The sequence below is a fragment of the Cygnus olor genome, chromosome 3 (genome assembly GCF_009769625.2).
Source record: "Cygnus olor isolate bCygOlo1 chromosome 3, bCygOlo1.pri.v2, whole genome shotgun sequence".
NCBI lineage: Eukaryota > Metazoa > Chordata > Aves > Anseriformes > Anatidae > Cygnus > Cygnus olor.
The window spans coordinates 65,090,666-65,117,236 of record NC_049171.1 but is presented as its reverse complement, the minus strand read 5'-3'; the positions used below and the strand labels follow the sequence as shown (position 1 = coordinate 65,117,236).

Genomic DNA, 26,571 nt, shown 5'->3' with positions numbered 1-26,571 from the left:
CATAAATGACTGTCTTGAAATATAATCTTTAGGTGAACTGTCGTCTTGGTGCTAGATAGATTATTTAGCTGAACTGCATTTGCATTGTTTAGAAATTGGAAAATTGCCAGTACATGGATTAGCTGACACTGTGTTGTAGACGTAGTCAAGATATGTAATGGAATACACTATGCACAATGTGCTTGCACTGTGAAATTGTGGGTGGGTATATTCAGGCTGAACACTTGATGATCTTGTTCAATCAACATGTTATTTTTATTGTTATTTTTAAAATATACCTTTATACCTTGTTATTTTTAAAATATACCTTTTCTTTTCCTCCCTCTTCCTTTGTTTGGTTACTGAAGTCTGCAGACAGGTACTTTTCGAATGAATTGTTTGGACTGCCTGGATCGTACTAACAGCGTACAGTCCTTTGTTGCACTGGAGGTGAGTTTGTCAGAGGACCTTTCATGGATGCCCATGCTCTGTAAGTTGCCTGTTCCACAGGAAAGACAAGAAAGGGGGCATAAGCCTCAGTGATACAAGTCTTTTCTTGCCAGCTCTGTGTTACAGAATCATGTTGGCTGGAGTACTTAAACTGAGAATAAAAAACAAAAACATATTTAAAAACGTTGTTGTTTTGTTGTTGTTGTTGTTTTTCTGCACCAAATCCAGATCCTGCTTACTCAATTAGAGAGCCTTGGATTGAACTCTAAATCTATAGTTGAGCGCTTTGTGGAATCGTACAAAGCAATGTGGACTCTCAACGGTCATAATCTGAGCAGAGTGTTTACTGGCAGCCGTGCCCTTGAGGGAAAGCACAAGGTAAAGAAAAATGGCAAAGCTGTTTCCTCAGATGTGACTGTAAAGAAAAGCGTCTGATTTACTCTACACTGTCACTTGCGCTGTTGATTTTGGTCTGATGTAGGTTGGGAAACTCAAGGATGGAGCCCGGTCTGTGTCTCGTACCATTCAGTCAAATTTTTTTGATGCAGTAAAGCAGGAAGCCATCAAGCTGCTACTCATGGGTGACTTCTTCAGTGAGGAATATGCAGACAAAGGCAAAATGCTTATGGACCAGACTGCACTGCTGGGTGAGGCCTGTGTAAACCCTCCAGTTTTCTTTTGTCTGTTTTTGACTGTCACATATAAGTAATTGCATCCTTTTGAAAATAAAATAAAATAAACTACTTTAAGGACTTCTGACCAGGCTAGAGAGCCATGACAGTGCCAGCTTTGAAGATGTGATGTGAGACTCAGCTACTCTCCACCTTTCCCCCCACTCTAAATTTCTTACGGCTTGGATTTAAGTCGTAAGCTGTGGCATGCTCAGTCTCTGTAGGCTAAACTGATAAAGACTAAGGGAGGAAAAATAATTTGTTAGGTCATTGCTGGAAGAAGTGCTGGAAAACATGCTGAAAGTGAGTGACCCATCTTTCATAGATAAAGCTGCTTTGATAGGGTTTAATAGGGTGCCTGGTTTCCTGAAGAGGAATTGATGGCATCAGCTCCAATTATCTCAGAGATATCGCCATTGCCACTGGAGTCAGTCTTTAGCTTTTGCGTTGTTGCCACTAGGGTAATGTCATTACTTCACAGTGACTTACATGTCACTGCTGGCTGTATCCTTTCTTTCCTTTTACCGCACATTTTTGTTTTACATGCCCTTTTTCTCTCTCCCCTCTTCCATCAGTAACTCCGAGTATTTTGAAGGCCATGTCAGAGCGTCAGTTTGAATTCACAAGCTTCAAGCGTGTTCGTGTTGCTATGGGGACCTGGAACGTGAATGGAGGGAAGCAGTTTCGAAGCAACATCCTCGGTACCAGCGAGCTGACAGACTGGCTGCTGGATTCTCCTAAGCTCTCTGGAGTTTCTGAATTTCAGGGTAAGACTTCAGAGTCAAAACGCGCAAGAAATACTTGCATTTCTACGGACAGCTAGTTGGGACACCAAATTTGACCAGTTGATGCTTTCAAAGTCGAGACATCATCTTGGATGGCATTTTCTGTCAACCCTAAGGGATGTATTCAGCTCCATTTAAACTTGTCCAGCCTCCGCTCAGCAGTGGAGTGGTATGTGGAGGGTTGCTTACATTCAGAACAATTTGTGGGTCTGTACCGGGTGATCCTGTTTTGAACCTGCAGCAGGTCAGAATTTAGAGATCTCTTTCATGCCATGATGGGGTGTATCTGCTTATTCTGTATCACGTAGTCTCTCTTATTCCTCAATTTCTCCATCCTTGGTTCTTCATTTTGAGTGGGAGCTATGTACTTAAGTGCTCTCAGAATATCTCTTTGGTCTTTATCCGAAGCTAAGAAGGCAGAGCTAGGGTATGACAGTGCAAATGGTTGCATTCATGGTAATGTCCATGCAGTTCATGCATAAATAGTTAAATATTTAAAAACAGATGCTCATAATCACTAATGGGAAGTAAGTAGTTAATGTGACAGTGTTACATTAAGCCAATGTTAAGCCAATAAAGAAGGCTAGCTGGCATCTGCTAGTTTGACACTCGTATGTATAAAGAGTAGTTGTATATTATACTTCTCTTTCTGTTCTTATTTTCTGAGGCAGGTCTGACTTAAGTTCCTACGGTTTTCTACAATTCAGGTCTTCATGTTGGATTAAGTTACTGTTATCTTAGGCATATGACTGTTTAAACAAAAGACAAAATCTAAAACAAACAAAACATCCCACAACCCATCAGGCAATGGACAGATCTGATGGGTCAATAGATGGATATGCTTCATACTATTATATGAGAGCATTTCATCTTTGGTGTTTTACGTGGCAATATCCACATGTTTGGGCCAGGAAAGGCAGAGACTGTGCTCTAGAGTGACCTAACCTAAGAAGATAAGGAGAAACTTTGAAGGCTTCCTTAAAGTCACAGATAAATTTACTAAATACATGGAGAGGGAAGGGACATACTGGGGCATGGGCAGTAAGTTCAGTTACTTAGGAATCAGTGTCAAAAAAGAAAAGGAAAAGGATAAGCAAGTTGGGTGAAAAGTGGGTGAAAAATGGTGGGTGGTGAGATGTTGGGCCTTTGGTATGTGTGGGGTGAGGGAGAAAGAACAGTGAATATTTTCTCATCTTAACACTGCTACAATATAATGTTCTGTTCTGAACCGCTTCCTGCAAGAGAGATGGAGACCAACTGGTGGGAGAAAGGCAGGAAAAAAAAATCAGAGGAACTGCAGGGGTTGTTTGTGAGATTAGATTAAAGGAGCAATGAATATGTATAAGCTTGGCAGGGAATACACAAGATAGAACTACAGGAATGATCTCTGGCAGAAATTAGAAAACAAGTCGTTAGAAGAAACAACAAAATAGTAACTCTTGTGTGACTTTTCCCCCTTCTCAACAGATGATGAGAGCAGTCCTCCTGACATATTTGCAGTGGGATTTGAAGAGATGGTTGAATTAAGTGCAGGGAATATTGTGAATGCCAGGTAGGTTAAAAAAAAAAAAAAAAACACAAGCCCCCATTCTTCAAAAGAACCATCCAACAAAAGCCTCCAGAGTTGCGCTTTGTCTGGTCAGGTATACAGAATGCTTCCTTCCAAGTCTGTAGCATGTTATCATAGCTAGAAATACGTTTAACAAATGGCACTGGGACTGTGCTGGAAGTGCTATTTCAGCCTCCATACAGTAGGACGCACTGGTTTTTAAGTCTTTTAAATCTTTGCGTTGGCAGAGAAGGATTCTGACGTTTGACATTGTTTTAACACTTGTCCTTAAACCCCTGTCTAGTGTTGGAAAAATGTGCTTGGTGTCTCTAAACATAATTGACATTCATGTGGGAATTCTAAAAAGGAACAAAATGTCCCTGTGGCTAATCATATTTGTGAAAATTATTGCTCAAGGAGTTAAAGGCAAAGTCTGAGCTTAGCATGTCAGCATATACAGTAGGTTGTGATCCATGAGAGTCCCTTCAATTCTGAAGGAGGAGTTGGGGTAGATCCTGAAAATGGTATTACCCATGCTGATTCATCAGGCTGACCAGTTGTCTTTTTTAGGCATGACAATTTACAGTAGTGTTTAGCAGGACTACTGAGCTGTCAGTGTACCTGCATGTATCAGTTGACTCTGGAGATAAGAAAAGGCTAGGTCTGAAAAACTGAAGGTAGATGCACAAGGCTTCAGCTGAGAACAGTTGATAGCTAACTCCTCTGAGAAGAACCAGTCACCTTCAAGTCAGAGAAGATCCAGAGATCTCTTTACTGAGCACAAGAAATCTTACAAGTCATGAGATTTGACATGCTTTTTTTTTCTTCTTATGATTACTACAGTCAGCTTACAGCATGGATCATTCCTTAACATGGCTGACAAAATTTCATCTCGTGTCCAGAAGTGGGATAGCTGTATTTCTGCCTGTGCCTTGGCTCACTGACCCTGCTTGTCTGGGCTGGCTCACAAGCTGTCTCTGACATGCATCCTACAGCACTTCCAGTTCTGGAGGCAGCATGTGTAGAGCCTAATGGATTGTCTGTAAACCTAAAGCACAGTTAATCTGCTCATTTCATTGATTGTATGTGGTTTCTTTTGATTCCATTAAATGATTTTTTTGTTTGTTCCAGTACAACGAATAGAAAGATGTGGGGAGAACAGCTTCAAAAGGCAATTTCCAGGACTCATCGTTACATTCAGCTGACATCAGCACAACTTGTTGGGGTTTGTCTTTTCATCTTCGTACGGCCCTTTCATGTCCCCTTCATCAGGTAATAAAAATAATTAATGAAGTTTGCATCTTCAGTAATGTCTGCTGTTGGAGTTTGGCCTAAGAGGGCAGGAGTGATTTTTCAGCTTGACGGGAATTGTACAGACCCGAATTCCAGTGTGGGAGAGACTTGTTTCCAGGTAGCGTGTTTGGTCGGGCATGCTCTAGGTGTGCACTTAGGGTTTACTATCTTCTTTAGAAAAAGAATGACCTGACCCGGTAAGTCCAAGAGTGTTTTGAGCATCAAGTGAAGGCATGTGCCCATCTCTGCCTGAAGAGCAAGGTTTTACTTTCTAGCCCTCTCTTTATTGTTTCTGTGCAGAAAGAGGTCTGCTTCCAGACTTGAAAAGAATGATGGAAAAGGTGGAAAGAGAGGGTGAAGGGAGAGAGCTAATTTTGCCCACTGACATGTTACAGAATTGAGAGCTACAAGAGCCCATTAAGTGTTTGTCTCTACCAGAGTTCACATGAAACAGAACTATGTGCCTAGTTAGGAGGGTGCAGAGATGGTTGTCCTCAGCTTGCTAGAACTGATGTCCCTGGAGCCTGACCAAACTCCTCTTGCTCCTAGAAGATTCTCATTTTTATTAAAGAGGAAAGGTAAAGAGCCACAAAGCCACAGGGATTGTGCATAAAATGCCTTTGCCATGGGCAAGAATTATTCACTAGCTGAGAATTGGTAGGAAGTGAGTAATTAGCTAGATCTATCCTAAGGCATCTATCTGTCCTAAAGTCTAGAGTGATCTAAACAGTGCTTTCCATTCCACATTAGGAGCACTGCATTTTGTGATTAAAATTTCAAGAGATGCCCTCTCTTCCCACTGATCTCATATCTACGGAGAAGATCAGTGCAGAGCTTGTGCAACAGCAAGTTCTTGCTGTAGGCTAGGTAGGGTAATGCCATCCTGGTAAACCTAACGGTCTTGCATGGCTGCATTCACAGTAATCTTTCTTCAGTGTGATTTTAAAAATGAATTATTTTGTTGATATTGTCCAGAGGAGGAGTGTTTCTGCCAGTATGTAACCTGGCTCACCAGAAATCTGGATAATCCACTAGGAAGTGCATGGTTTAAATGGAGATCAAAATCAGAAGCAGAATAGCACAGTGGTTCCCCTGCAGCTGTCAAGATGCTAGGAATTGGATGTAGCTCTTTGAAACTGAGAGAAAAAGGGAAGAGTTTGATTGTAGCAACTAAGTTTTGTTATTTAATGCTGGTGTGCTGCTACATATTATGTGAGTGTAATCAAACCTAACCTGTATGGTTCTGTAGCTTTTTCCGTGTCCAGAAAGGAAAACAAAAACGATCAGAAGTGCGCAAAAAAAAAGCTTCTATACTTACAGAGATTGAAGAGATTGAGACAGAAGTTGGAGAGTACAGAAATAAAATGAGAGAATGGCAGAAGTTTATACAGCACTGAAAGGACTGAGGAAATACAAGTAGTTGAATGTACAGTGGGTTATCTCAACATAACCTTTGCCATGAATGAAAGTCCAATAAATATCAGTCAGCAATTGGATAGGCAGGCAGCAGGAAGGGAGCAGGAGTGAAAAGATGGAGCACCTGCTTCTTTCAGAGTACGTGAAACCCAACTTTTCATAGAAAATCTTCATGGTCCTCTTTTGCCTCCCTGAGGGTGTCTTCTGGTGGTTTTCTGCAGTCAGGAAAGACAGGAAAATAAAGAGGAAAAAGAGGCAGGAGGGTAGAAAAGACAGGGAAAAGAGATACAGAAGATGGGGGGAAAAAGAAAGATGAAAATATGAAGAGAGACACAAAGAGAGCCTGTAACATCTTGCATCGTTCAGTCATCAATGCCTGACAGCAATGACTTAGTGTTTTTCCCCCTGCCCCTTGCTTAAAGCCAGTAGTACTCTAGTCTAGAGCTACTTGACTTCTATCTGGAAAGTAAAATTTTCTCAATGAGAAGGACATGTACACGGTGCTGGGGTTGATTTACAGCAGTGATCTCATCATTTGCTTATCTGATCAGACAGGCATGGTTTATTCTTCAAGTAGGCTGTCTGTCTGAGAGAAATTATCCTACAAGCAGGTGGCCTGCTTTGCCAAGCAAGTCACCTTCCTTCAGTAAAGAGTCTAAGTGTATGCTAATCATTACAGTGAAGCAGCATGTAATTAGCAACATGGAAGACCTAAGCAATTTGTCATCAAAACAGAACTCATCTTAGGAGTTAGGTGTCCAATAATCACTGATTCTATTGTATCTGATTTAACAAATTATGGGTTATAATCTGTTGCTTTTCAATTGACTGAAAAATCTGGCGCCAGCTGTAAAGTTGGGTTTCAACACATAGTTACACCAGTTGAATTGTTAACTGTCTGAAAATGGATTCCCATGTGGTCAAAACTGTAAAGGGGAATGTAATGGTAAAATTAGTTAATGTCACTAAGATCCTGATAAAGATAAACTTGAAATGTATAACCTGCAGAAGTTCCAACCCACTATTTCAGAAATAATGTTTTGCTGTAATGTTTGGAAGGACAAGAGGGTTGGGTAATATAATTTCAAGTAGTTTTATTTCTAGGCTATTATATTATACTTCATTTGAAACTTAAGTATTTGAACATTAAGAAACGTCACAGTCTGAAAGTTGTGCCAAACAACAGCAAGCTTTCTGTTCAGGTATCAGTTCATGGAGGGAAGGGACATGGCACTGTAAGCAGGCTTTAACTTTCTGTTGTAGTAAAAGTTAATTGAATGTTTGTCCCTGCAGCCATTTACTCTCCTCTCTTCTCTCTCTCTCTCTCTCCCCCTCTCTTTTTTATACAGGGATGTGGCAATAGACACTGTGAAGACAGGAATGGGAGGAAAGGCTGGAAATAAAGGGGCTGTGAGCATTCGTTTTCAGTTCTATAGTACTAGTTTCTGCTTTATATGCAGTCACTTAACTGCTGGGCAGACTCAGGTGAAGGAGAGGAACGAAGACTATAAAGAAATCACGCAGAAACTCAGCTTCCCAATGGTAAGAGTAAGTGTATATATGCTGAAAACATGGGAGGTAAAGGCTGTATCCTTACATTGTGAATGTTGGTCTTATGCTGTCTTTGCTGTCTTAGCACCCAATATAGCACTCACTTTACAAAAGTTGTACACCTTTCAGAAAATACAGGTGCTGCACTGCTTGGAAGGTCCTGGCCTTTGGAGAGTTTTCGAGCTGATCCTTCAGGACAGTGAGGCTTAACTGACAAATCTGTAAGGCCTCATGGATGATATCTAGGTGACTGGTGGTAGAGCCAGAGAGCCTAGCACTGGTAGCTCTTGCTGGCACTGGTTAGTGGGGGTTCCTAACAGACCATCCGTGCAGCTCAGTACAGCAGTGCTTTAGCTGCTCCTGCCTGGGTATGGTGTATCAGTTCTTGGTCACCGAGAGGGGTACATTCTGTTCTCTACATTTTGTCCTCCGGAATGTGTCACTTTCAAGGAACTTCTGGCATTTCTCAGTGTGGCAAGTAGACACTATTGGTCTGTATGAATAATTTTTCCTGTGAATGGTGTCAAATCGATCACTCTAGTGTTTTATTTCACACTTACCTCCTCAGGCCAGCAATTAACCCATGGGATATGGTAGTAGTGCTTCTTTTCCTCCCTTAATGTTGGTTGCTCTGATTTCCACAGTGTTTTCTTTTCCAGACCCCTTGGGAGTGGTCCTAAACCAGGGAGGGAGTGGACCAGTTTGTGTGTTCTGGATAGTCAGCAGAAAAGGGCATTTAAGTTGCAAAGCATAAAATTTTAACTCCCTGTGGTTTGCAAGGTTTAGAGAGTTGGCACATGCAGCATATTAATTAGTTGTGTTTTATGTAAAAAGCAATACTGACAGTTTGGAAGTCCTGCATAGAATATCTGTTCTATGTGATCATAAAGTTGTGCTTATAGTAGTTTTTCCTTGTAATACCTCATTAACTATTTTATGTCCTCTACCCTTACAATAGCTAAATGTACCTCGTGTGTCTAATACGTATAAAGAGTGCCCTCTAGTGCTATGACAGCTACAGCTCTGAAACGTTTCCTTTATGAATCCCTGGGTTTTAAGAGGTTTATAGATTGAAAGAAAATGACTGGATAGAATATAGGATGGTAAACTTAGGACTGGAGTGAATTTTATTGATATTTTATTTTAGTACATTTTCAAAACTATGGCATGTGCACCTGAGATCAAATGTGGAGTTTGTTCTTAATCAAGATCTTTGTTGCTTAATGTGCCTTGGTACATGTAGCAAGCACATTTTGTGTTTTATTTAGAGTAAGTAAATATATATATGTGAAATGTGCTAGGAAAACAGATTTTTAATGTATATACATGATAGCTAAACTGTGAATTTAAAACTGAAGTCCCAGTTTAGACATACCTTCAGAAAAGAGGGGGAAGAATCTGTAAACTGAATTGTTTACAGAATTCATCTCAGTGGGATGCAAAAGACAGTGAAGTAACTAGTTCTTTCTGAGATGAATTTTAATAAGTAGAATATGGTAAGTATGTGTTTCAGTATGTAGTAATCCAGAGAGACCGAGTTGTACATTTCACTTTAAAAGTTGTTTTCTTGAATGTGATTTAACATTAACCATTTTCTGTAACTGTAAACTAGGGACGGAATGTGTTCTCACACGACTATGTCTTCTGGTGTGGTGATTTTAACTATCGCATTGATCTAACATACGAGGAAGTCTTTTATTTTCTCAAACGTCAAGATTGGAAAACACTTCTGGAATTTGATCAACTGCAACAGCAAAAATCCAGTGGAAAAGTAAGGCAGCATGTCTCATTTGCTTGTGCTTTAAAGTTACCATCTTTTTGAATACCTGCATGTTGGCTTGTTCTAATTCCATGAGAGAAAGAAAAAGACACATTTTCAGACATTTGTTTGTAGTACATGAATGTAGTAATTTGTTTAAAAGTCAGAATGTTGCCTGTTCACGAGAAAATTGATAGATCACAATGGCACCTACCTCATCTATAACTTAATCAAAGAGATGGTATTTCTTTTCATAGATTTTTAAAGACTTCCATGAAGGGACTATTAATTTTGGACCAACATATAAATATGACGTTGGCTCAGAGGCTTACGATACAAGTGATAAGTGCAGAACCCCAGCCTGGACTGACCGAGTTCTTTGGTGGAGAAAGAAACTGCCTTTTGAAAAAACAGGTGTGTAGGGTCTTTTTTCCTTCCTTATTTGGAAATTGTTTCAATTTTCATCCAGAAGACATGTAAAGAAGGGGGAGTTGTGAATTCTGGGCTTCGAGAGCTATCTTTAGATGTGTCTCCTAGGCTTAGTCAAATTGCAGTGGCTTTACTAAAGATGTTATTTCAGCTTCATTGGAATAACTTGCAGAGATAGAGAGCCCTTTATTCTTGAATGTGTGAACAAAGACTTCATAACACAGACTGAAAAGGTGGTAGGAGCTAGCTGAGGAACTGAAAACAACCTAGCTGTGGCAATCTAGAAATTATTGTGTTGCTTTTCAACAGAATTATTACTCCACATAAAGTTCCTATGCTATAAAGGCCAGATTCATAGTTTGTCTTGTCCTCAGTAGTTGTGTAAGCACTTTTCTGTAACTTCTTGTGCCTTGGTAACTCCTAGGAACATTTCTGCTAGTTTCCGGACTGGGGGGAGATTTCATTAATTAGTGCTTAGAAAGTACTTGGAGATCATTTGTGGCCAGCACAACAGACGTGCCATATACAATTTTCATTTGTTATTCAGAAGATACAATAGCAAAGTGAGAAAGTATTTCTTTGTGTGTCCAGGGACAGTTTTCATAACTGTTCTCTCAGTCTGTAGGTACATCTGTGTCCAAGTATTTATAAAGTCTGCACAACTTCATATTAAAAGTGTTATCACTGGAGAAGTAATTTGGTTTGTGCCTGCAGATGTGATTTTTTTTCACAAGTCAGGGAGCTACTGCCTGTAATCCAAGTCATACCATGAGTACTTCTAATTAAGTGTAAAAACTACAAAGCAAAACGGAGAAGACATGTTGATATGATACTGAGTTATTCACACTTATTTAAGGAAATCAAAATAAAGTAAAACAAGGAGCTTAAACGATTTATAGAGGTGTAAGGAGACATAATGAAGTTAAAACATTGTGAGCATCTCTCTTGTGCTGGCTGTCCTTATTTTAGGAGAAGGAAAACCCTTCAGCATTTTCAAATCTTGTTATTTATTTTGCATGGCAAGACCAGCCTTTGGGAGGACTTCAGTGAATGGAATGCACGCAGAATGTGGGACCCATCTAGCTGGTCTGCAAGAGCCCACTCTGTGTAGGAGTGGAGGCAGGTTCCTTGCTTTGGAGCTTGTAGGCCTTCCACAGCCAGCTCATGTGGGGATATGACTGTTCGCCCCTCTTCCCAACCCTGCTAGGGTTTTCTAATCAGTTTGTCACCAGAGTTCTCCTTTCTGCTGGTGGCAAAGCTCTTTTGCCTCTCAGCTCCAATTCTTTTCCCTTGCTTTTTTTTTTCTTTTTCTTTTTAGCTATAGGCTAGAGGACTACTTGCTTTCTAAAAGGAAAGTGCAGCCCCAATGTGAGTGATTAGGGAGAAATGCCATATTCCATGTTAACTCATTTTCAGCTCCGCAGGCAAGAAATACAGTTATCCATTAGCCCAAACAGTGACCTAAAACCTTTTATTGTTATTGACAGCAATGTAATACCTCACTGCAGCATAATGTCTGGAGCACTTTCTGTCACCTTAGTGCCTTACAAAGAAAGTATTTTTAGTTTGGATTTGCATGAGGTTGCTTTTTCCTTTTCTCTTCACTCCCTGCGTACTGTTAAGGTGTGCAGTGTATTTCACAAGTACCGTGTCTGTTTCCATGCTCAATAAGGGGCCAGGAGGAAAAATACTAATATGACCTTTGGTCAACCCCAATTGTGCAGGTAATTGACTGAGGGACATTCAGATTACCATTTTGCAGGTGTCTTAATCTAGTGATCACCTGTGTCTTTTGCACTCCCTGTCCTTTCTGTATTTTGCTTTCTATTTCCTAATTTCTAAATCTTTTGGGATACAAGCTCTTCTTTGAATGGCATACACTGGAACAATTGGGGGGAAAAAAAAAAAAACAACACCTCCCACTGCTAGGGTATACGAAGTACTTCTTAATAAAATCTCTCTTCACTGTTAGTAAAAACAGCTTTAAGTGGGTTTGAAATTATGTTTTGTGCTGCACAGCTGGAGAAATCAATCTTCTAGACAGTGATCTGAATGCAGAAACTAAAGTCAGGCACACTTGGACCCCTGGAGCCTTGATGTACTATGGGAGAGCGGAGCTACAAGCGTCTGACCACAGGTAAAGTCCTAAGCAAATAATCAGAAGTGCCACAAGGCTCGAATGTGTCATACTCAATTGTACCTTCAAAGTGAGGGATGGAGTCTGATTCTAACAGGCACTCCATGCTTATTATCTGTTCACTGTCCTGTTTGGATTATTCTTGTGGTGTTTTTTTTTTTTTAACCATGGTGGAGAGTATCTATGGTTCTGTATTTGTTTCTGCTGCACTGTAATCTCAGCAAGGGTTGGATAAGTTGCAGCAACAGGGATAGAAAATTGAGGGCTTTCTGTTGCTTGCTTTTGGAAAGCTCCAATACCGAACCAGGCTGCTTTCATGGACTCCCACTCAGCTTGCTGTGGGAGGAGAGGGTGGTGGGCCAGTGTGGCCTGAAGAGGTATAAGCCGTGTACATAGGGCCAGGTGTGACCTCTTCATAGTAACAGTGTTAAGCTTCTGGTCTTCCCTTAGAAATGGAGATTGCAGAAGGAGGTGAAAACAAAGACCAGTGCCTCTGGCTGGTCCGTATCTCATTAGCTTCTCTTTAGGGATATGAATGACCTTTCTTTGGTAAACTTGCTACTGCTTCACTTCTGTGAAACAAATTCTCTAATAAATACACCCTGAAAGTGCCCTTGTGTTCAGAATAATCTTTGTCGCAGCCCTTCTAGCCCTCTGGAAGTACTACGATATTGTTCCTCCCAGCAGCGTTCGGTGACCCACCGTAACTGGTTCTGTGGTCCTCATGGCGCTCTTGCATGCGAGGACTGTTCTGTATTCCTCCAGCAATGAAAGAACATGCCTCTTGCAATCAATTTCTCTGTGTCAAGGCTTTGACATTGCTGTGCTCGGCAAAGCACAGTGGAACTGCCGCACTCATTATATAGGACCCTGAGGATGCAATCTGTGAAACACGGCTCTCGTACGTTGGTTTTCTATTTCAGCAAACTTGACCACAAAAAGTGCTTTTTAATTACAGTCAGCAGGTTTGTTTTCCCAAGGTTTGTGCTGGAAGAAAAAGGCTTAGCTATATCTTTGTGACATATGGAAATGCATTATGATTCACCGTGTTTGTAGAAATAGCTAACTTTCCTATATGCTTTTTTTTTTTTTATAGTGAATGGTGCAAAGCTGAGCCAGAGGAGGTTCAGACTAGATATAAGGGAAAATTTCTTTACAGTGTGGGTTGTCAAACACTGGAACAGGCTTCCTACCGAGGTGGTTGATGCCCCATGCCTGTCAGTGCTCAAGAGGCATTTGAATGATGCCCTCAATAATCTGCTTTAACTTTTGGTTAGCCCTGAAGTGGTCAGGCAGTTGGACTCGATCTTTGAAGGTCCCTTCCAACTGAACTACTCTACTCTACTACCACATTATACACATAGAGAATTTTGTCCTTAGGTTTTGGAAGACAGACGTCTTTATGTGGCCATGTCTAGCAGAAAATAATGTATTGCCATCCTATTCTGTTTAAGAATGAGCAAACTATCCTGGTATTTTTTGTCTAGGGGTTAGCCAGAAGTGCTACACACAATTGTTACTTGAATTTGTCTGTGGTGTGTCCTTACTGTTACACTCAGCTTATGCAGGACTGGTGAATATAATTAATCTACTCAAGGCATGGTTTTCCACTGCAGGAAAAATGAAACAGTCCATCAGACTCCAAACTTCTGGGCTATATTGCCAGCTGCAGTGCTTTCTTGCTGTGAGACCTTAAGTAATTTGTTCTGCCTCTCCTTCTGTGTAGAAGATAAATAATAATCACTTCTTTCTAAGGTATACCAGGCTTAATTAAATATTTGTAATGAACTTTGACATTGTGGAGTTAAAAATGAGCGCAGATACATAGAGTTGATATGTTTGTCCTTCACACAACCAAATTCTTGCATGTCCTACTGTTTAACATTGTTTTTAATGTCATAGAAGCATTTCCTATTGGGTTATGTTAATTTTAAATAAGCATTTTTCCTTTGTTTCACGTAGGCCTGTGTTAGCTATTGTAGAAGTGGAAGTTCAGGAAGTTAATCAAGCTGCTCGTGAGAGTGTTTTCCAGGAAGTGTCATCTTTCCAGGGACCGCTGGATGCCACAGTAGTGGTAAATCTGCTGTCACCAACGCCAGAAGAGAAAAACGATTTTCCTGAGGACTTGCGTACAGAGCTCATGCAAATGTTTGAGGATTATGGCACTATTGTTCTGGTCAGGTAAATCTGGGATCTGAGATGGCATACCATCATCATTCAAAAACACAGACTAGCAATTCCCTTTTTGTCCCGACAGAATTAATTTTGTATTAGGAAGTAGTACGTGGAATTCCTTTACTGCAGGTTGAATTCTTCATTAGAAATGTATATACGCATGTTTTGAGTATTTTTTACCTCTCGTCAGCCCGTTAAAGAAAGGGTCTACCAACATTCCTGTCTAAATGAAAGAGAACTTTATTCAGTACAGCACCACAAAGCAGAGGCTTTGATGTGAGTCATCACCTTTAGACTCAGGCCTCATTTACGGGCATTGCTTCTGCTGGCCTTGCTTCACTTCCCCTGAGGAGGTCTGCTGTCTTCCAGCACTCTTTCACACTCACTAGGATTTCCTGGCTGGCTCTCATTTCTTCTGAGGGTTGTTTTGCTTGTTTTGGGTTGTTTTTGAAGAGTATGGAGGATGCCTGATCCTTCTGCAGAACACCGCAGGGCAGTTTAATTTCATTCTGGTTGATTCTGTACAGGGCTCCAGCATAGTTATGGGACTTCTATTGTTGAGAAACACGGGCAAAACAGGACAAGATCTGAAAGGTAACCTGGAAAACAAGACTAGAAAATTGTTACGTTTTATTTGACCCACTTATTGATAGAGAAAACTGACAACCATCAGGTATTATGAAGTACCAAATATAAGTTGAGGGTCCAAAAGGAGCCCTGCAGGAACAGCAGCACCACCTTGCTTCTGAAGGAATGGAGCAAGAAAAGAAGATGCTTTAGTTTCTGTTTTTGTTTTAAATTGCTTGACAGCTTGATGGGATTCTAATCCTTGGGGACACTGCATGCTCTCTGAAATGAGAGAGATGCAGAGCCAAGGAAGGTAGTACAGAGGGAGTATGGTTAGCAGACTAGATATCCTATCAATATCTGCAGAGATGTTAGTACTGCTGCTTCAGGGACAACCTAGTTAAGGGCATGATGCTGGGGTCACACAGGAGAGGATGGGGGAAGAGGAAGAGCTCAGCTGGAATTCACAGGTCACTTGCTCCTCCTTGAAAAATTGTGAGTAAAAACACAATGAAAACCAAATAAAATAGCTGTACTGTGGTTGCATTTAAAGCTTTTTATTCACTTGTGAAGTGAAATGCGCTGTTTTCTCTCCTCTGCCTTTTTTTTTTTTTTTTTACTAGGATCAGTGGAGGTCAAATGCTGGTGACGTTTGAGGACAGCCAGTCAGCGCTTCGTGTTATGGATATAGATGGTGTCAAGGTAAGACCACCTCAAACCTATCATCATAATTTCCTACCAGATTTCTCAGAAGTGGTTACTTAGAATGAGATAGTTAAGTTTCTAGCTAAATCAAGTGACGTTATTTTGAAGAAGTGTAGTGCTTACAAAGTCCTTAGCTTTCGCAGCTGCTGAGGCTTTTAATGAAATATTTATTTCAGGAGGGCAGGAAGTCACTTTTCTTGGAGCTCCCAAGCAGTGCTTAGGAACTGGCCTGCGATAACACTGCAGAATACATGGGCTTGGTCATTGTTTTGGCACTTGAAGCAGTTCTCTAGAGGTTATGTGACTTGATACTGTTGCCAAAGCATCCTCCTGATTATTGTTTAGAGATTTTTGTTTCTCTTAAGTGTACGAAATAAACTTCTACCAAGCTCAAACAACGTGATTCATTGTCCTCCACGGTAAACTCAGCACTAGCTGTAAGTGTTTACCTTTTCGGCCCCTGCTCTTCCTTCCCACACATAGACACTACACTTCATCAACCCCCTCATTCATGCTGACTGTGTGTGGGGCTGCATTGTAAACTTAACACTGAAGTAATGGATTTAACCCTTTGTTCTTCTTTCATATTTGGAGTTTCATCTTTGAATTGGGCTCATTTAATCAATTAATTTATAGCACAAAATCAAAAACAGTTGTACGTGTACAATGTGTCAAGAGACTCAGAACCAGAGACAGGAACTTTCCAAATGAATGTGGCTGCCAAAGCTGCTGTTTTGGATACACCTTACCCCAAAATGTCATGAAGCAACTCACATAAGCAGCTACAATCTTAATCTGTTCAATAATATACTTTACATATACACAAACCATCATATTTGGGATTTCTGAGGAGAGACTCTCCTTACAGATTGCAGCAGGTAGCAAGTTTCTATCTGTTTTAAAGCTACTGACTCAAAAATGGAACCCTCCAACACCATTATTACTGTCGCAATATCATTTTGATGATAGCTGATGTTTCACCTATTTCTCGAGTAATTCCCAAATGCAGCAGCACAGCTTTTGAGCTTTGAAGCTAATTTTCTTTCAAGAATATTGTTACAGTCTGAAAACTTGGTTATGGGGGTAGGAGGTGTGCTTCCTTTTCATTTATCTTCTGAGATGAAGCTTTAGTTATATCAGTTTCTGTCAGGACTTGCTTATTTTGTTCAGGTGTGCTTATTTTGTGAAATTTCTTGGCAAAGGGGAAACAATTTTGTTTGTTTTAGGTCAGAGGCAGAACAGTGAAGATCCGACCCAAGACCAAGGACTGGCTAAAGGGACTTCAGGAGGAAATTGCTCGAAAACGGGACAGCATTGTCCCCATGTCCCCCACAGCAAACTCCTGTCTTCTGGAAGAAAATTTTGACTTCTCAAGTTTGGACTATGACTCAGAAGGTGAGAAGCAGGTTTCTAAGCCTAGCTGTGAGAAATTGCTTCGCTGACTTTGATTGCACAGAGCAGGTACAGTATGAGTGCAATCAGTATCTTCATTTGCAATAAAACCACACTTCTTAAAAAGAAGATTGTAACTAAAGCCATGGTTAGGATTGTTCTAACAATTTAGTGTTATAAACTACGTTAGCAAATCCTACGTGTGGTACAGTTGTCTGTGTAGAAACAAAATGTAGTGAAGTGCAGGTTACAAAAAGAGCTTGCCCAACCTGTATATTAAATTAATTCATTGATAATAAGGAGAGACGGAGAATGTATTTGCTCATTAAATCTGTGTATTTTATGTTTTAATTCAGGTGATATAGTGGAGGATGAAGATGATTATTTAGATGATGCTTTGTGTCAACAGTTAGAAGCAGACTCAGCAGAAGATTTGCCTGATGGCTCTGGACACTTTGCATCCGCAGCTTTTTCAAACAAATCTGGACAAAACCCACAGCTGTACAAAGGTAAATTATGTACGTTCCTTAAAGTAAGACCTGGATGTTTGTTGTTTGTTCTCCTCTTGTCTGTATTCCCCTGTTCGTTTATATTTTGATTGTAGGTCCTTCAAAGATAATGATCATCTTTTTGATACATATCTGTACAGTGCTCAACCCCTATCAAGTTTGTGACTGTAACTGAGGCCCTCAGGCAACAAGAACAATACAAATAATAAAGCTTAGATTCTCCTTCTCTTCAGCCCAGGGCAAAGTAGTAATGCTTAGAAATGCTGGTTTCCGTTTAAAGTCATGAGAAATTAAGTCTTTTTATCCATTTGGTGCTGTTGTACAGCACCAGGGCATAAAATACAAAATCATCTGTACTTTATTCTCTCATTGGTGAGGGACAGAGCAAAATCAAACGAAAGGATTGCTGTTGATTTGGTGATGGGCTTTGCCTGTATATGTAAAGGGTATTGCTTACCCTTTAAGCAATAGTTGTGGCAGTGCAGTCTGGAGTAAGCTGGACTGTCCAGGAAGTTTTGTTCAAACTGACTTCAAAAGAAGCCTAAAATTACTCCTTTGCTGCTATTTTATTTCTGAAGAAGTCAAGGTTCACACTGCAGGTGTATTCATTCTTTTAGTGCTTTGCAAGTGTGTTGCCCTTTTTGTCTGGTCACCTGGCTTGTTTGCATATTACTACGAAATTACTTGGTAAAGAGAAGTTAATGCTGTGAAAAGAATACTGATATAAACTGCAGCAGGAACTAGCCACAGCAGCAGTTTTATTATGTTGGGGTGCGATCAGGACATGCTTTACTGGCCAAGCATGGACAGGACGGATCACACATCAAACACTTCCCCAGTGATTCAGGAGCTGTCTTTCTGCACTCTCACAGAAGTGAGTTTTATGGCATAAAAGTGCAAACTTTTATACCTTCAAAGGGTGAGTCAGAAGTAGAGTTCGTAAAGATTAAATAAAACTGCTAAGTTTACACAGACAGATGTTCCAAGCCATCGCAGTGATGTACAGCTTTCCTGCCCACCTGAAGTCACATGCTGCATGCAACGTGGGAACAGACCCAGAAACGTAGCCCCGAGCCAAGGAGTGATCTGTCATTATTAAATGCAGTGAAAACAATCACTTTGTGTTATAGGATGAGTTGCCCTCCGAGCACCTCTGGCCTGCTCTGTGAGGGTTCATTATGCCACAGAGAATTGCAGTGATTCTTTTCACCCATGCTAACTCTTCTCCAGCAAAGATATCAAAAAGTAAATAGAGGCTATAAAGTATAGTTTGAAGGAGGTGAAGGTTGGTGTCACGATCTCACACAAGTCAAAATATGATACATTCAATCCATCTTGAAAGTCTCTGCAATTTCAGATGCCTCCATAAAGCTTCCAATTCTACCTGAGTGTCTCGTAATCAAAGGTATGGTGATTGTAGAGCTGGTGTTAGACACGGATGGAAGCCAAGGACAGGAGCACGGTGGTATGTGTGTGTGTGTTTCAGAGGTCAGAGAATAGCCTCACAAAACTGATGTTCCTGGGAGCCACTGCCAAAAACCAGCAGTCTTTTTAGGGGGGGAGTTGAATGGCGATGGCTGACTTTTTTGTGTTTTGCTCAGTGTTACTGCCAGAATTTCAAGCTGTGCCTTTAGGTGTCTGCATGACTCCTTGGATCCTACTGATGAGGCCATAGCTGTTGCTTAGAAGTACAGAAAATGCGGAGGGAAGAGGGGGTAGGTTGGGCGGATCACAGGCTGCGTCTCTGCGGCTGCCATCCGGTGCTGAGTGGGAGCAGGAAATTGTGAGGGAGCTCAGCATTCCCTGCAGAGCACGGCTTTTGAAAAACGGGAATTTTTGTACAAATGCCTAAAGCATGAGGGACTGCTGCTTCTCAATTCCTTCCCCATCCTCTCCAAACCACAGGGACAAAACTAAACCCAGTGGATTTATGGCCCTAGAGACTGTATCTGCATGGCTGGGCAGGGAAGGGAGGTGAGAGAACCGAGGTGAAAGACCTCAGTGCAGCCGACTGGGAGAATAAGCAATCCCTACTCCTCTCCTCTCCAGCTGTCAGAGAGGCTTAGGTGGGATGAAAGGGCAATAGTCTAGTCATTTAAGGTGCAATCAAGGGCTGTCACATTGGGGCAGGTGTTCCTGTTATGAAACATTGCTGGAAAGCAGAGATGTGATGAGTGAGCGATTCTGACAGGTTTTTCTCTGGCATGAAAACAGTTCTGAGCAAGGAAAGCTGCCTAATCTTCAGAGGGAATTTCAGTGTTCAGGAAGGAGGAGCAGGGAACCGACCACGACGAGCCTTCTCGTGGCTGCACGTCACAGTTTGAATGATGCCAGTTGCTGAAGTCTGCCTCTGAAAAGCTGACAGTGTAACGAGGTGACCAGTAACCCTGAAATCAAAGGCGGGCAGTCTTTTTGTCAGTGGCAATGCCGATAAATGCTGGAGAAGGAGAAAGAGAAATAAGTGTTTGACAAAAGGGTAGATGTTTCTTGGAGTGGGAGACGTTCGGGGGGAGCAGAACAGTACGAAAGGAGCCGCCCAGATTTGGTGCATTTCCTCCAGTGAGTATCTGACACAGACCCTTTCTATAATTTCCCTAGATGATACAGCCCTGGCTGACCTGAAGCAGGAGCTGGAGCGAAGTGGGGAGCGCCACCGCCGCTCTCCAAGCAGGTCCCTGTCCGTTCCTAACCGGCCTCGGCCGCTTCAGCCACCGCAGAGGCCTCCTCCTCCTGGTGAGTTTCACTTTCTTAACTGGGTGTTTTCCCCAACTCAACAGTTAATTATGTGCCATTGCTGGGTGACAAAGAAAGTTAAATTGTTCTGAAATGTCAGGCTGTTGATACGCTCGCTTCCCAGTCTGTTTCAGTCTGACTGTGGCTGCAGCTAGCAATGGGGGAAGGTCTGTCCTTAGGATGACAGATGCTCCACAGAGAAAGGCCCTGTGCTTTAGTGAGGATGGAGTGACCTTACTAACTCATCACTCAATAAAAATAGTACCATTATTTATTCCTGATGACTTAAAAAGTTATGTTTTCTTACAGTTTTTTGTTTGTTTGTTTCTGACTTAATTGTAGTCTTCTTTTAAAAAGCTTTAACAAAAATTCTTGTTCTGCACAGTATCTGTCCTTTTCTGCCTGGCAAGCAATTCTTGCTTGTTGTTGTGTTCAGTGAGGCACAAGGAGAATGGAGCTGTTTACCAAAACTCTACTCACCTGAGGGGCCATCCGTGCTGTACAGCTCCTGTTTTTATGGATGCTTCTGGATGAGTGATGATTGCTAGATCAGCATAATCACGTCAGCCTTCTGCATAACAGAAGCTATGCACCGCTTTTTTTTCATCCCAAAAGCCTCTCTTCTTTACATATTTTCCAGTCTTAATTTAAAAGTTCTGTCAGACTCGCTGGTATCAGTACTTCTGTGCCTGGAAGGCAGCGTTAACGCTCAGCTGAGGTAACCAAATTGTTAAATGAAAGCAAGGCTAACTAGGAAACTGCCTCCTGAAACAGTTCAAGATACCATCATTTTATTTTTTCACCTGAGACTAAACCAGTAACAGTTTCAGCTCATGACTCCTCCTAGATCAGTGTTTTTGCTCTTGGCACCAGGACAGAGGGACTCAAGGTCCCTGGTGTCCCTCAGGAAGGTCTTGCCTAAACGTGCCCGTTTCCTGGAGGAGCAGGAGGGTGGCAGCATCTCCTTCATTTCCCAAAAACCCTTTCAAAGAGCATGGGGTTTGCACCATAGCAGGTACAATGTTGTACCAGCTGTTGAATCTAACAGGCCGTTTTTGTTCCTCTTTCAGCTGGAACATCAGGCAAAAAGTCCTCCTCGGATGGTTCCCTCTCCTCAGGAAACCACTCCACCTGCTCCATCTTGGCAACGGCGAAGCTGCTACCTGGAGCCCCTCAGCAGCCGGTGAGCCCTGCCCCTCTGCGGCCGCGTAGCATCATCCCGATCTCCCCCATCCACACAGACACCGAGCATCGCGTACATGATGCACCTGTCATACAAGGAAGGAAGACAATCGCTTGCCTGAGCTGGAAAGGCCAAGATGAATGCGTTGTACTGTCAGACCAGACTGCAGGACCTGATGCACCCCAGAAAAAAATGTATTAAATTGTAAAAAATTAAAAAGGCCAAAGACAGGGAGAGAGAACAGTGCACAACCAGGGCACTCTTCTTGGTTTATCTCACATGTTGCTTTCTGACAGATGCTAACTTGAATTTGAGCACCATGATAATGTGCTTTAATTCTTTTCTTACCTCTTTTGGATGGGCTACACTAGTGTCTAGCATGTGGGAAGAGTTCACTCACCATTGCCAGCAAGGCTGCCAGCCCTCTCAGCAGGGAAACCAAGACCTGAATGTGGAAACACCTCCCCCCTCCTCTCTTCTTAGATGGAAACCCTAACATACTGAACAAGGGATGGCTGAGGACCAGGTGTGGTTGTAAGCCATCCACGCGTCTCCTCAGCAGATAACCAATACCTAATACCTGCCAAAAGACTCCCCACCGTTTCCATAGTGTTCATAGATTGTTAAATAGCCACTGGCAAAACCAGAACTTTACAGGTGTGTGAGCTTAGCCGTAAGATTACAGGTGTACCAGAAAGAACAGTTCTCTCCAGATTACTCATTCTTGTATTTTTTTTTTAAAGCCTAAAGTCCGGACTGGGATAAGCAAACCTTACAATGTCAAGCAGATCAAAACCACCACAGCTGAGGAAGCAGAAGAAGCTATTAGATGTCTTATGGAAGCTAAAGGAGGTGAGCACAGATTCGTAACGGACTTCCAAAAATCTTGAAATAAAGAAGTCTGTAGGCGTATTTATCTTTCCCCCGTCATAGCCCAGATGCATTTATTTCTATTCAGAAGCTCAGCTGAACACTGACATACACGTTCTTGCAAGATTGTGCTTAGTGTTACCTGTCAGTTTTGATAATGCTAGCCTTTTTTTTTTTTCCTAGATGAGTTGTATATTTTCTTGTAGAAGCTGTTACTAGGAGCAGCTTGGGTTATTTATGTCCAGATTCAGTCTGAAAAATTGAAAGATAAAGATGGGATCTTCCTCAACTGCTTGTGTTACCTGAGAGTTGCATAAAAGATACTTGCTGCTCCATTTATTGAATGCTCACTATTCCGAGCAGAACTTACAGACCAAGTACAGCTGTGGGGGAAATAACCTGGATTCTGCTCGCATTTGAACAGGAATTGTAGTTGTTACCTAGATAGAAGTTTGTACTACTTTTAGCTTGAGTATCTCTGCTGAAAGGCTACTTCATGTATTAGGATCTATACCTAGGCCCAAGAGATAAAAGGGCAAATTAGAACAGGAAACTAGGTAGAGCTTCGTTTCTGAAACTCGAGCCCTGTGAGTATACCCTCCAGGGTTGGAAGTAGTCTTTTTTTTTGCTGATGCATATAAAAGAAAGAATGCAGTATGATGGGAGGTTGCTATGTGAGTTTGCAAGGCTCTCTGTTTACAAGAAAAAAAATGGCCCTTTTTGTTTGTAAATACAGCTAATGCAGTCTGGAACAATCCAATTTAATTAGAAATATCTTTAAGGCATTTTGATGTTTGTTCCTCAGAGAGTGCCGTGCCTTTATCTGTGAAGTCAGTATACTCCCTGTTAATTCTGAAATTCACAAAGCATTTCACTCAGCTTGTGTAAGGAAACTCACCTGGTCAGCATCACTTTCAATTACCTGTGCTCTACCACGCAGTAGGATTTACAGTTCTCCACAAATGATCTCCAAGAGGTGCTCAGTGCTGTTATCTGTTTGATCCAGATCAGAAAACCCAGGCAAAAGGAGACTCAGGACTTGAGCCCAGTGCTTCAGAACCCCCAGGCAGGGTTCATCCACTGGGCCAAATGGCTGACACAGCACTGCTGTGTTGGCATGAAGTATTTCAAACAGGGAAATTCTTCCCTAACTGCTGTTTACAAATGTAAACGTTCTAGAGACAGGCTCGCCAAGGTCCATTTATTTCTAAACCCTACATTCCATGCCTGAGCACTGTTCCCTTCAGGCATGCACAGTTTAGAAAACACGATTGTGAAAGAAATCATCTTGCTGCTACATTTCTGATCAAGCCAAGACAGTAACTGGTTTTGCTTTCAGGATTACAGGAAGATGCACCGAAGCCTGCTCCAGCTAGAAACCAAATGTTGACCAAACCCGAGCCTCTCCCCAGCATCACAAAATCACCATCATTTCCAGGGTCGCAGGCAGGACCAGCGCTTGTGCCCCATCGCCCACCACCCAAAGTTCCAACCACAAAGAAGCCAGCACCGCTACAAAGGACCGGAGTCAAGATGGAAAACGTGAGTTGCAGCAAAAGGCATCCAACCTTCCTTACACAGGGTGAGGAAGGGGCAGGCTGCTAAACAGTTTTTAGGAAGCCCTGTTATTTAAAATGTACCCAGTTCTTATTCAACGGGCACTGAAATGGTTTCGTGTATTGCAGTCTTTAAGGGCATAACAAGATACCAGGCAGTCAGAAAGGAAAGGAGCCTGAGTTCCTTACTCAGCCTTTCTGTTTGTTGGTCTCTTCTCTTAGATTTTGTTACTTTTCTTCTGTTTTGGCTAAACATTGTCAAAGCGTATGGAACTGAATGTAAAAATGGCTTGTCTCTAATGCTCTACTTCCCCTGTATCTCCAGATCGCATCACATTCATTTCATAGATTCACCGAACAGTTTCAGGTGGAAGGGACGTTAAAGCCCACCTAGTTCTTGCTCCCTGCCATGGGCAGGGACACCTCCCACCAGACCAGGTTGCCCAAAGCCCCATCCAGCCTGGCCTTGAACACCTCCAGGGATGGGGCATCCACAGCTTCTCTGGGCAGCCTGTGCCAGGGCCTCACCGCCCTCACAGTGAAGCATTTCTTCCTTATATCTGATCTAAATCTAACCTTTTTTAGTTTAAAGCCATTACCCCATGGCCTGTTGCTTCACTCCCTGACAGAGTCCCTCCCCAGCTTCCTGCAGGCCCCCTTCAGGTACTGGAAGGCTGCTGTAAGGTCTCCCTGGAGCCTTCTCTTCTCCAGGCTGAACAACCCCAGCTCTTTCAGCCTTTTTTCATAGGGGAGGTGCTCCAGCCCTCAGATCATCTTCGTGGCCCTCCTCTGGACTCATTCTAATACTTCCATGTCCTTCTTGTGCTGGGGGCCCCAGAGCTGAATGCAGCGCTCCAGGTGGGGTCTCACATGAGCAGGACCTGTTCCTAAGGAACACCCTTTATTACTGATCTCCACCTGGACATTGAGCAGTTGACCACAACTTTGAGTGCAAGCATCCAGCCAATTCCTTACCCACGGGGTGGTCCATCTGTCAAATCCATGTCTCCCCACTTTAGAGACAAGCATATCATGTGGGACAGGGTCAGATGCTTTGCATGAGTCCAGGCAGATGATGTCAGTTGCTCTTCCTCTATCCACTAATGCTGTAACCCTGTCACAGAAAGCCACCAGATTTGTCAGGCAAATTACTTCTAGGACGGTGCACCAAGAATGGCTATCTCATTTGGGAGCCATCTCCCATGGTGCTTTTTCTCTTCCTGTGTTTCTACTCTGTTGATTATGAAGCATCAGAACCATCTTCACATCACATGTATCTAGGGTTTTTTTTAGTAAAATTGGGAAGAAAGACTTTCTTGCTCTACAAAGAATTACTGTTTCAGTCAATCTCAACAGTTCTATTTTTTCTTTTTGAGTTATTTCTGCTATCTAAAGACTGTCGTTCAAATCAGAGACAAAACTGCTTAGAAATGTCTGATTTTTTCAGTATCAGCACTCTTTGGCTGAGTATTAAATTAAAGAACTGAGTCTAGCTGCCTTACTAACAGAGGCAGAGCAGAGGCATACATCTTCAGGTTAGAGTTCTGCCATGAATCCCAATTAGAGAGAGGCAGCTGATGTGCAGGATTTAAGACTCATCCCTTCTTTATCAGTGTTTACTTTTAATCACATCAAGAGTGTTCTGTTCTGTATTGTGGCAGCTTCTTGATCCGTATACAGTTCTGCGTCCTGTTCAGAGACATCCAACTTCTCTCACATGCCTTATAATGGGATTCAGCATTTCACTTTGGATTCTACTCAGCAGTTGAAGTTCTTAAAAATACTCACCCGTAGGCGTGGGTTTTTAATCTGTCAGGTCTCTACAATGGCTGTATTTCTTCACCTCCTAGGGCTGCTGAAATGATTATTTAATGGCGAAAGCCATTTAAGTACAAGAGAGGCACAAATGTAACCTTCCAGAGTCCTCCTTTGACAGAAACTCAGCAAGCTCTGTTCCAAGTTGTTAGGAATTCTGCCTTACTTTCCTTTGCCAAGGCATTCACCCCTTCTCTGTAATGGAGTTTGTGCCATCTCCACTGAGCAAAAACACAAAAGAAGAAAAAACAGACACCAGTGTGTGCTTTTTCCTTAATCATTCAATAACAATGAATGGTCTAGTTGTTTTCTGTTTATTTTGCACCCACTCCCAGGGCCCTCCTGCAAAGTGCTGTCTTGGTGTTAGTTATATGAAATCTCTTGCAGGAATTTGTCTATTTCAGTTTGACTCTGATATCAGACTTACACATTCCTCCATCCGAGTGAGTTCAGATGTGAGTCCTGTACGTGAACACCTCTACCCAACCCACCTCAATCGTTCAAACAGCCACGCACTCAAAAGCATGCATTGTTACAGACAGAAATGACAGGGGATGTGCCCATCGTGAAATACTGACTAAAAAGCCTGTGCATTATCTTTAGCACTATGGGACAGCAATAAAGAATTAAAATGTTTGCGTTCAGTCACAGTGAGTACACTGAGAAATCTGAAGCAACCCCTGCCCTCTTGGTCTGATGTGGGCTCCAGTTTTGTATTTTTAAATAGCGGATATATTCTAAATTGCACTTGGAGAGTTTACTTTTAGTTTCAGTTGCTAGCATCAGTGAGACACGACAGGGCCATTAACGCATTTCTTGGGTTAGCTTAGGCTAATTGTCCTTCAACCTTATGTATCAGGACATACCCAAAGACATGAGCTAATGCCACCCCCATTAATTTAGCCCTCCCTATGCATTCTTGCTTAAATAATACTAGTCAGCAGGGAGATGTAACAAATAAATAACTCCTCAGAACTGCGTCAACTTGACCTGGAGCTAAATCCTAACATGAAAAAGAGATGGTCAGAAAGAGTTATTTTTCATACA

The 26,571-nt window shown here is 41.9% G+C and overlaps 1 protein-coding gene and 1 long non-coding RNA gene across 6 annotated transcripts in view; one reads left to right on the top strand and one right to left on the bottom strand.

The window, feature by feature from the left end:
- The window catches only part of SYNJ2 (synaptojanin 2), a 64,635-nt gene that overhangs the window by 36,640 nt on the left and 1,424 nt on the right, over positions 1–26,571 (top strand). For 4 of the 5 annotated variants that reach the window (XM_040553195.1, XM_040553194.1, XM_040553196.1 and 1 more), the window contains exons 9-26: positions 348–429; positions 658–807; positions 911–1,076; positions 1,676–1,867; positions 3,353–3,437; positions 4,566–4,706; positions 7,493–7,685; positions 9,307–9,465; positions 9,711–9,867; positions 11,902–12,019; positions 13,982–14,200; positions 15,385–15,463; positions 16,693–16,861; positions 17,215–17,367; positions 19,966–20,100; positions 21,171–21,283; positions 22,027–22,135; positions 23,493–23,695. In XM_040553195.1, coding sequence (XP_040409129.1) covers positions 348–429; positions 658–807; positions 911–1,076; positions 1,676–1,867; positions 3,353–3,437; positions 4,566–4,706; positions 7,493–7,685; positions 9,307–9,465; positions 9,711–9,867; positions 11,902–12,019; positions 13,982–14,200; positions 15,385–15,463; positions 16,693–16,861; positions 17,215–17,367; positions 19,966–20,100; positions 21,171–21,283; positions 22,027–22,135; positions 23,493–23,695 — 2,623 coding nt within the window. Of the gene's footprint in view, positions 1–347; positions 430–657; positions 808–910; positions 1,077–1,675; positions 1,868–3,352; positions 3,438–4,565; positions 4,707–7,492; positions 7,686–9,306; positions 9,466–9,710; positions 9,868–11,901; positions 12,020–13,981; positions 14,201–15,384; positions 15,464–16,692; positions 16,862–17,214; positions 17,368–19,965; positions 20,101–21,170; positions 21,284–22,026; positions 22,136–23,492; positions 23,736–26,571 lie in introns of all 5 variants that reach the window. The other variant, XM_040553197.1, reaches the window with a different exon arrangement.
- LOC121068157 lies at positions 17,333–21,160 on the bottom strand. The gene is made up of 2 exons (XR_005818665.1): positions 20,581–21,160; positions 17,333–19,804 (listed from the first exon to the last, which is right to left on the bottom strand). It is a non-coding gene; the product is annotated as an uncharacterized LOC121068157 (long non-coding RNA).